This window comes from Gobio gobio (genome assembly GCF_949357685.1).
Source record: "Gobio gobio genome assembly, contig: scaffold_108, whole genome shotgun sequence".
Taxonomy (NCBI): domain Eukaryota; kingdom Metazoa; phylum Chordata; class Actinopteri; order Cypriniformes; family Gobionidae; genus Gobio; species Gobio gobio.
Genome location: NW_027645595.1, coordinates 169012 through 180319, shown reverse-complemented (window position 1 = coordinate 180319; position 11308 = coordinate 169012). Strand labels below are relative to the sequence as shown.

Sequence of the window (11308 nt, the reverse complement as noted above, 5' to 3'; positions counted from 1 at the left end):
ACTCTTCCACATGTCGTTCCAAACCTGTAAGACCTACGTTCATCATCGGAGCACAACTTAAGATATTTTTCTTCTTCTCTACGGTCTTACGCGTTGAGGGGTCGACATGAGGGTGAGTAATTAATGTATGAATTTACATTTTTGGGTGAACTAACCCTTTAAGGGGGGTGTTTCCCCCACTCTATATTGCTGGCAGAAATGGGAGATTATTTATAATAAATATGCTGAAACAATAAAAACATGTAAATTAAGATAATGCATCCCAAAATTAAAATGAAAGATGATAGCGCATAAGAAAGATAACGCAGCCTCTGTTGTTGTTGATTCTTTGCGGTCGTCTACTGGAAGTTAAGTTTGGGCCACAAAGGCGCGCATGCGCAGTGACGTTTGTTTATGTTGTTGCCGTTGAAACCGTCTATACACCTAGAATGACTTGAGGGTGAGTAAATCATGGGCTAATTTTCATTTTTCGGTGAACTATCCCTTTAATGATCATCTTGAGACAAAACAATGGGCCTATCCAGATGGGACTAGTTTTTAAGGGGGACGTTAGAGAAATTCCTACTTTGCTTTTTTTAATCCCATCAAAGTTTTTTCCTCACTCAACCTCCAGGATAAAGTACCTAAAACTCAATAAAGTCGCCAAACTCAACAGGGCTCTGAGAAATCTAATGCTGTCCGAATGCGAAGGTGATTGCTGATGTTGTATTATCCTAAAGCTAGGAACACACCAAACCGACGCCAACCAACCTGCGTAAGAGGAAATACCAGTTCTGTCTTTGCAAGGTTGAGTTTCAAGTGATGTTCCTTCATCCAAGAAGAAATGTCTGTTAGGCAGGCAGCAATACGAACACCAACCATGGGATCATCTGGTTGAGATGAGAAGTAGAGTTGAGTGTCGTCGGCATAGCAGTGATAGGAAAAGCCATGTTTCTGAATGACAGATCCTAGTGATGACATGTAGATGAAGAAGAGAAGTGGTCCAAGCACTGAGCGCTGGGGAACTCCATGGTTAGAGGATCTGGTGGTTAACTGTGTCAAAAGCAGCAGACAAATTCAGTAAGATATTTGCAAGTACCTTTCACCCGGAGTCAAAGTGTCTTATCTTCCAATGTTCAGTACAATGGGCAAAAGCTATAAGGCTTTGATACAAAATTACCAAAAATAGTAAATAGACAACAAAAATATTTAAAATCGAAATAGAATTGTGCAGTAACTACACACTAAATTACAACTGTGCATGACATATTTACAATAGTCTACAGATTACAATATGCTAAAAAATCTGTTTACACTTTACATTGTGTCTTAAATTGCGTCTATTTGGTAACACAAATGTTGTATGTTCATATTTTACTTTATTTTTTATTATTTTATTGCTTGTTGTTCGAAATAAAAAAATAAAGAAAGAAAGAAAGTAAATCTGATAACATTACAGGTCTGTATACTGACTGACAGACGCATCCAGTGCATGGTTGTGGCCCACTCAATATTTGAAAATGCACGCATCAACCTCGTGCTGGAAATGTGGCAGTACATGTGGTGGCAAAGTCCACATTCTGTGTTCTGGATGTTTGCAGTAAGCCGAGGTGGCATCACTGGTGTTTTCATGTGATACCAGCTTTTCTAGAGTTTTGCCAATGATGTGCATTAAGTTTGTGGACTCCTCAGTGGAGGATTCATCCTGCACCTTCCTGCGCTTTCCCGGAGGTCTTGATTGAACGTAGGTGCTTTGCTCCTTTTTCTTGGCTATGGACTCAGCTCCACAGATGGTAGATTCAGCTAAGGGTGTACTGGGCCGTAGCTCAGCCTCAATGAAGCTGGGCTCTTCATGGGTGCCAGTCCAGGTGTTACTGTTGGCACCATCTGAGGGTGAACAGGAATCACTTTCAGCTGAAGGTTCCTTAAAAGAAACAATCAAAATGTGAACGAGGTGATACCACAGATTCTTACACTTGTTCACCAATCACCCATAACAATAACAGGGCATAGCTAAAACAATACCCTGCAAATTGGCTAAATGGATCTATTCAGATGCACATGTGGAAGTTAATGTGTTGAGTTACTTGTAAATAGACCCATCTGAACAATCAGTGGCCACTTTACCAAAAGCGAAATGTTTATTTTTATTCTTCTCTGTTTATTTACCCTGATAGTTAGATTTGAGGTGCTCTCCTTCCTTTTTGTGTGAGGCTCTAGAAAGAATGAAGACATGAATTAAGTGTTTTGGTATCTTTAGTGCAATTTGAATGTGAAATAAACTGCGGTGCAAAGATGGAAGTTGGTTAATAGAACTGTGTGAGGAATTTTGCAAAGTGACCTAAGTAATGAGAAATGTACCCTTGCGATTATAATACAACCCCAAATCAGAAAAAGTTGGGACAGTATGGAAAACGCAAAAAAAAAAGAAAGAAGTGATTTCTAAATTTACTTTGACTTGTATTTCATTGCAGACAATATGAACACAAAATATTTCATGTTTTGTCTGGTCAACTTCATGTAATTTGTAAATATGCATCCTTTCCTTTCATTCAGACCTGCAACACATTTCAAAAAAAGTTGGGACAGGAGCAATTTAGGGCTAGTAATGAGGTAAAATGGTTAAATAATGATGTGATTTGAAACAGGTGATGTCAACAGGTGATTGTAATTATGATTTGGTACAAAAGCAGCATCCAAGAAAGGTCTAATCCTTTCTGGAGCAAAGATGGGCCGAGGGTCGCCAGTTTGCCAACAAATATGTCAGAAATGTTTAAAAACAATGTTCCTCAAAGAAAGATAGGAAGAGATTTGGATATTTCACATTAAACAGTGCATACCATAATTTAAAGATTCAAGGAATCTGGAGGAATTTCAGTGCGTAAAGGACAAGGGCGCAAGCCTAAGCTGAACAACCGTGATCGGGGATCCCTCAGGCGGCACTGCATCAAGAATCGTCATTCATCTATAAGCGATATCACCACATGGGCTCAGGACTACTTTGGCAAACCTTTGTCAAGTACCACAATACGTAGTTACATCCACAAATGGCAGTTAAAACTGTACTGTGCCAAAAGGAAGCCCTATGTTAACCCATTTGCGCTGGATGCTGCGCGCCGAAACATTACATATACCGACGGTTACTGCGTTGCGCAACTCTGAACCTCCTGCCGGCTGCTGCGTGGCGCAGCATTTTGTATTTGTCATTCATTTCATGGCGCGTGCAGCATAGAACACACTGTCATTGGTTCAAATACACATGAGGTGGGTCTTGTTGAGTTTCTAAAGACCACGTGACCACCCAAATGTACTGTGGTTCGCTGAAAATCATGTCAATCAATCAGACATACACGTGCATTTGTTTTGGATTTTTCGGAGACGCGAGCTTGAAAATGGCAACGACAGAGGAGGATTTTGACAGCGAGGGGAGTGACATTGAGTTGGAAGATAGTGAGGAGTTTGAGAGGGAGGAGGTGGTAGAGGATGATTATGATGAAAACATGCCGGATGATCCTTTGGATAGAGCACAGGAGTGGAATTTGTGGGACACAGAAGGAGAGGAGGAGGAGGATGGCTTTTACGGATTCCAGGTAGACTGGAGAACTGAGGGTTACCAGCCGCGCAAGGCGAAGCAGTTCACCCGCAAACCGGGGGTGAAACAGCCGATCCCCGTGGATGCTAGCCCCCTGGATGTCTTTTCGCATATTTTTACCGATGAGCTTTGGGACATGTTGGTGACGGAAACTAATCGGTACGCCGAACAGACGCGCGGTCAGACCCCCACCAACTCGAAGTGGAACGCTGTCTCCAAAACGGAGATGAAAACATTTGTCTGTCTGTGTCTCGCCTTCGGTATTTTGAAGCTGCCAGCACGCAGGGATTTCTGGAGGCAGACAAAATGGTTGTACCAGACCAACGTCCCCAAGGCCATGGCAAGGGACCGCTTCGACATGATCTGGAGGTAATGATTTGTGTTTTGTTCTCTTTTTATAATGAATAACTAGCATAATAAATAGTAATACAATAATGGCATAATGAATAAATAGCATAATAAATAATATAATTATGTGATGATGGTTGATAATGATGATAATAATAAATACAATAATGTTAATATATAAATACAATACTGGCATAATGAATAAATAGCATAATAAATAATAAAATTGTGATGATGGTTGATAATGATAATAAATACAATAATGTTAATATATAAATACGATACTGGCATAATGAATAAATAGCATAATAAATAATAAAATTGTGATGATGGTGTATAATGATATTAATAAATACAATAATGTTAATATATAAATACAATACTGGCATAATGAATAAATAGCATAATAAATAGTAATACAATAATGGCATAATGAATAAATAGTCATAATTATGGCATAATGAATAAATAACAATAAAAATAAATATACACACATAAATAACATAATACATATAAATAAATATAATGATGGCAGTAAATGTTATGTTATAAATTAATCTTGTCATATGCATTTTCAGATATCTCCATCTCCAAGATAACACGGACCCTGCCGTGGACAAAACAGACAAGCTCTGGAAGATCCGGCAGTTGATGGACCTCCTCCTGGTTAGTTTCAAGGCGCTCTATGAGGTCAATGGCTTTGTGACCGTGGATGAGTCCATGGTGAAGTACAAGGGCCGCCTGGGCTTCCGGCAGTACCTCCCCATGAAGCCGGTGAAGTGGGGAATAAAGGTGTGGGTCATGGCGGAGAGCAAAACAGGCTACGTCACCAATTTTCAGGTGTACACGGGTGCCATTCAGGGTAAGACGGAGAAAGACCTGGCTCACCGGATAGTGTCAGACCTGGTGACCCCTTATTACGGGTCCAACCTGTCCGTATACATGGACAACTTTTACACCAGTGTGAAGTTGATGGTGGACCTCAAGGTCAGAGGGGTGCAAGCTTGTGGAACGGTGCGTGCCAACCGAAAGGACCTCCCCAAGAATAAACAGCTCACAAAGAAGGCTGGGTTGAACAAGCACGAGTTCAATGTGGCGCAGCGGGATGAGTTGACCTTTTGTGTCTGGCAAGACACCAAGGCTGTGATGGTCCTCTCCAACTATCATGACCCGACAGCTCATGGGTTAGTGAGGAGGAAGGCCAATGGTCAACGCCAGACGGAGGTTCGGGTGCCAGCATGCCTTGCTGATTATCAGCAACATATGAAAGGAGTCGATCTTCTGGACCAGATGGTGGGCTACTACCAGATCCATCATCGGTCTACGAAGTGGTGGAGAAGGCTGTTCTTTTATTTTGTTATGGTGGCGTGCTACAATGCCTTTGTGGCTGCCAAGTCTGCGGGAGGAGCCAAGTGGAAGTACAGGAGGGGCGGCTACAAGGACTGGCTGGAGGATCTGACCCAGGAGCTGATCGTCCCCGTCACTGCGAGAAGTGCTCCTAATGTGCTCCCCACCAGCCCAACTGGAGCTTCTGCTGAGCATGACCTGGTCCAGATCAACAACAAGAGGAAGACCTGCAGGGAGTGTTCTCTGAAGCACTGCGGCACCGACGTGCGTCCTGGGTCAACTCTGATGGGGTGCAGGCAGTGTAACCTTCCTCTGCACCGCGAGTGCTTCATGTACCACGTCGTTCGCCACAAATGATTTGATCTGTGTGTGTGTGTGTGTGTGTCAGTCAGTGTGTGTGTGTGTGTGTGTGTCAGTCAGTGTGTTTGTCTGTCTGTCTGTCTGTCTGTCTGTCTGTCTGTCTGTGTGTGTGTGTGTGTGTGTGTGTGTGTGTGTGTGTGTGGGCATGTTTTTGTGAAATATCAGGACACAAATGTGTATAATGACATGGGTATGACACAGGTATTACAAAAAGAGGGTGAAATATGAGGACGTTCCCCATGTCCTCACTTTTCAAAATGCTTATAAATCATACAGAACAAGTTTTTTTTCACTGAAAGTGAACTGCACAGTCTCCTGTGAGGGCTAGGTTTAGGGGCAGGGGCAGTGTAAGGGGATAGAAAATACGGTTTGTACGGTATAAAAACCATTACGCCTATGGAATGTCCTCACATTTCACAAAAACAAACGTGTGTGTGTGTGTGTGTGTGTGTGTGTGTGTGTGTGTGTGTGTGTGTGTGTGTGTGTGTGTGTGTGTGTGTGTGTGTGTGTGTGTGTGTGTGTGTGTGTGTGTGTGTGTGTGTGTGTGTGTGTGAGAGAGAGGATAATGCTGTTCAAAAGTCAAAGAGGAGAGATCTGAGCCATGGAGCTCAGAGACTGAGACTGTTCCCAGTTCCACCTCAGGACTTTCCCCACCTCTCTCTCATAACAAGATGCCTTATTCAATGTGTTGGCATGTTTAACATTTTATGTATTATATTTTATATATTTGAATTATATATTTTTTCTTCCCCATATGATTTTGGGAATGTTTAGAAAAATGTGTTGTTATGTTAGTGCTAAGGGAGCATGTTTTAATAAAACCTGTGATTCTTACCTTTAAAATGCATTTTATTTCATGTTTCTAAGTGCTACAGAGGCTGAGATATTAAGGTTTTGGTAGACGTTGACAATTCTTAGTATTTTGTCAGAAAACCCTCAGGAGATAAGGATATTTATCCTAGAATAACATTTTTTATAGGCGTTTTTAGCAGGCGTTTTAGGAGTAAATGGGTTAACAGTGTCCAGAAGCGCCGTCGACTTCTCTGGGCTCGGAGGCATCTGGGATGGACCATCGCACAGTGGAAACGTGTACTGTGGTCAGATGAATCAGTATTTCATGTATTTTTTGGGAGGAATGGACGCCGTGTGCTCCGGACAAAAGAAGAAAAGGATCATCCAGACTGTTACCAGCAACAAGTCCAAAAGCCAGGGTCTGTCATGGTATGGGGTTGTGTCAGTGCCCTTGGCAAAGGTAACTTGAACTTCTGTGAAGGCACCATTAATGCTGAAAAGTACATAGAGATTTTGGAGCATAATATGCTGCCTTCAAGAAGACATCTTTTCCAGGGACGTCCATGCATATTTCAACAAGACAATGCAAAACCACATTCTGCACACATTACAAAGTCCTGGCTGCGGAGGAAGAGGGTACAAGTACTTGACTGGCCTGCCTGCAGTCCCGACCTGTCTGCAATAGAGAATGTGTGGCACATTTTGAAGCGCAAAATGCGACAACGAAGACCCCGTACTGTTGCCCACCTTAAGACTTGTTTGCAGGAAGAATGGGACAAAATTACACCTTAAAAACACTTCATCACTTGCTGTCTTCAGTCCCTAAACGTCTTTTAAGTGTTGTGAAAAGGAATGGCAACATTACAAAGTGGTAAATGCTTTACTGTCCCAACTTTTTTTGAAATGTGTTGCAGGTCTGAATAACAGGAAAGGATGCATATTTACAAATGACATGAAGCTGACCAGACAAAACATGAAATATTTTGTGTTCATATTGTCTGCAATGAAATACAAGTCAAAGTAAATTTAGAAATCACTTGTTTTTTTGTTTTTTTTTGCGTTTTCCATACTGTCCCAACTTTTTCTGATTTGGGGTTGTAAAAAAAAATGTTATTGCACTGCCTGTTTTCATAAATCAAATTATTTTGGTACACACACAACACCCTAACTAGGCATGTGCCGGTATCAAATTTTCATGTTGCGATTAATTGCTGAAGCTTTTATCACGGTATACGGTATTATCACGATATTGAAATAAGTTGCAAAAAAAGTGTTGTCATACTATAACCGGTTAAATCACTTTCTTATAACAAAAGAACCAAACATTTAAATACAATAAAGCAATACACAAAAATGTATAAAGTAAACAAATATTTAAAACAGATTAAAGTGCAAAAGAATTATAAAGAACAATAGGTATGCTGAAATGTACATTTAACTAAGATTAAAACATGCTTTAGAAGTATTTTTCATTGTCAGATTGTTAATGAAGGAACTAATGTTAAATACTGGAGCCTTGTAAAGTGTGTGATTGAACAACAGTCAGAATATATTCAAACAATATCTAGGGCATGTAATTTAGTCCAGATTAAAATATAAAATGCAAGTTTGAAAATGAATAGCCTTAAGTCTTTAAGTATTATGTATTAGGTTATGTGATTACAGGGGAAACGGCTGCATTTCTGCTGTTCCGTCAGCGCCCTCTGCTGTCGAAGAATGAATGTGCACTTCAGCGTGTCTCCTCATTCCGCCATGTGCTCGGCTCATGCATGGTCTATTTACATCAGTGCATGTTCCTCTTTGACGTGTTGTTCATTTTAAACGGTTGATGGGTAAAGTATTCTTAAAATTCATTCTAAAAATCTGAATAATTCGTAATAAATAATTATTCACGGTATTTTGAAGTGCCCACGATAACAATATTGTGCATGTTCATTATTGCGGTATATCGTATTACCGTTTACCGGCACATGTCTAACCCTAACACATGTAGTTTTTTTTAATATGGACTACTGAAAAATAACAAACAAGTTTTCTAAAGACCTCAATTGCCAAAAAGGAAATCTTACCTGATATGACAAGTTTATTTGCGATCTCACGCCACATTTCAGCTTTCGCCACACGGTTGACATAACATTTTTCCATAATGTCATACAGAGCCGGCCTTTCCTGGATCATGCTGATCAATTCGTCTTCACTTGCCTCTGTCCACACAGCCATATCTTTTTAAAATATTCACATGTGTCGGAATGAGAAATGTATACAAATGATACAGACGTTCTGTGTGTTCCCTCTTGACTCTTGACTTTTTTTCCTTGTGCACTGGTTCGCTAGCTGAACAGCCAATCAGAACAATCAGATGGCCCGACTGACCGACAAGCGCAGACGGCGATTCAACATGTCGAATCGGCTGAAAAATAGCCAACGAGGACCAACATCAGCCGATGGTGTGGAACACATCCAGAAAACTTAGTTGGCCAACGCACGAAAACTGCCCGACGGCCGACCGTCGGCTTGGTGTGTTCCGGGCTTAAAGCTTCTCCTCATGTTTTTTTAATTATTACAATCAAACAAGCAGATGGAGACAACAAATGACTATAGATAATTAACATAAATTGAGAGCTACAAATGGAGCGCAAGCGCAATCCAGTGAAAGGTGGTAAAGAGTGCAGTGTGTGTCTGTGAAGGAGAGCTGTGAGGGCGCGGATCACGGCGCAACTAGGGATGGGCATTTTTGTCAATTTCTCATTTCGATCATTGATAGGTCTCAAAAACGAGTACTCAGGGGCGGGGCATGTGCGGGGGGCGGGGCATGTCCGTCATTGAGATAATGAAAATACTGTTATGAAAATGGTTGTTGACAAATGCAAACGTGACATGAAAACAGGTATATGAAAACATGAAAATATAAAACAAAAAATAACTGCTAGATTATGATGCATAAATGTCTTTGAAAAAGAAACATTTTATAAAATGACCGTCTCAAATAACCAAGTCAGTAATAGCATTGCATTTGAGCTAAAACTGTGAAATAACACCACCCTGCAGAGCTTGCTAGCTGGTTAATAAACTCAACCAAACGCACCCTATATCAATATTAATATGAAGATTATTATGAACCTATTACGACATAAATCAACATAAAAGGACGTGAATGCGCACGTGAACTTCAGCGTGCTAGATTTTACAGGCGAACGGAACATTTTGAATGCGCTCTTCCCTTAACAACGCTGATACACGGACAGCGAAAGCACACCGAAACAACATTTTATTAAAAGCGTGTTCTCATTATAATGCTTTGACAGATTGACTCTGCACATCATGCACTTAATTTTATTATTCATGATCGAAGCGTTTACAGACATCACTGCGCGTTTTCGAACTCATAACGAAAAACAACTTTAAATAAACTAGGTCTAGCCTACTGTTAAAAAATACGCGAACAGTACTGCTGCATTACTAATAGCAATGATTCTGAGAAAGAAATAGCCTATCTGAAAAGAAGATGACTGTCTCTAAACCATCATGTCGAGCATGAAATATGCGTTTGAGCTGAAACTGAACAACAGCCGGTATAACGGCAGCGCTTTGCTAGCTTATTAAGCTCAACCAAACGCTTCTTATATTAGATTAATCAGATATAGACAACATAAAAGTAATCTTACAACATGCATCTGCAGAAAAGGACGCAAATGCTCACATGAACTTTACAAGCTAGTCTGAGTGTTCTCGCTAGTTTCTCTATGGATTTCCTTTAACAGCTGATACACGGGGAACTAAGCACAGATCATTTACAGCTTTCTATTTCCATCTCATTATAATGCTATGTAGGCTATATGACAGATTGGCGCTGCACATCTTGCACTAACCATTCAATGATCAGTGATTCCAGACATCACTGCAGTGCACGCCTCAGTTTCACTTTATTTCGGCGCGGTCTGGACTCTGGAGGCGTGCTGTATAACGTAACCAATCAGACCTCCGGTACCGCGCAAAACGACGCAATAACCAATAAAAAAGAGACAAATATTTTTTTTTAAAGTCAGGGCGATCATCGTTCTCATGATCGATGATCGCTGTCACGTTCGAGTACTCGATTACTCGACCACTGTTGCCCATCCCTAGGCGCAACATCTCCATTAATTCACGCACGTACTATAGTCTAATGTTTAAAGTATTGAATCGCAATTAATTCTAAGAATTTTAACTCGATTATTGGCCGAAATCAACGATTCACGATTCAAAAATACATATTTCAAGATTGATGCATCGTCAGGATTTGTAATCGATACATCAAGAAAACGAGTGAATCGTTACACCCCTAAGCTGAGGCTGTAAGGTTGTTTTTTTATCTGTGGGTATTTGATATGAGACTCAACTAATCTCAGCGATTCTCCATGTGTGATCCTTGGAGAGTCTTTGGCCACTCAGACTATCCTCCTGAGCATCATGCATTAATGGGATAGTTCACCCAAAAATCAACCTCAAGCCATCCTAGGTGAATATGAAATTCTTCTTTCAGACGAATACAATCGTATTTATATTAACGGGGTCATTAACTGGCTTTTAAAAAATATATTATACTGTTGTCTGAGGTCAACTTATGACGTTTGTGTGGTTTTTACATTTACTGTTCATGCAGTCTTGTGGCGTGCTTGTAAGCTGAGGTATTATTGGCTGTAAGAATTATAATATATATATATATATATATATATATATATATATATATATATATATATATATATATATATATATATATATATATATATATGTGTGTTAAAAATGTTTTAGTTGATGATTTAATTGAATATCAAATTTGACCTAATAATCTTACCAGTGTGTCGGCCAGGCTAGATTCATCAGTTTTACGGGTTCTTATAACAACAACTG

At 40.2% G+C, this 11308-nt stretch overlaps 1 protein-coding gene across 1 annotated transcript; it reads left to right on the top strand.

Annotated features, from left to right (window-relative positions):
• Positions 1-3371: 3371 nt before the first annotated feature.
• LOC307122486 (piggyBac transposable element-derived protein 4-like) lies at positions 3372-5623 on the top strand (the record flags this gene model as incomplete). Its single annotated transcript, XM_079846464.1, has 2 exons — positions 3372-3940; positions 4498-5623. The coding sequence occupies 2 exons, from the start codon at positions 3372-3374 to the stop codon at positions 5621-5623; spliced, it is 1695 nt and encodes a 564-aa protein (XP_079702590.1).
• Positions 5624-11308: the final 5685 nt, after the last annotated feature.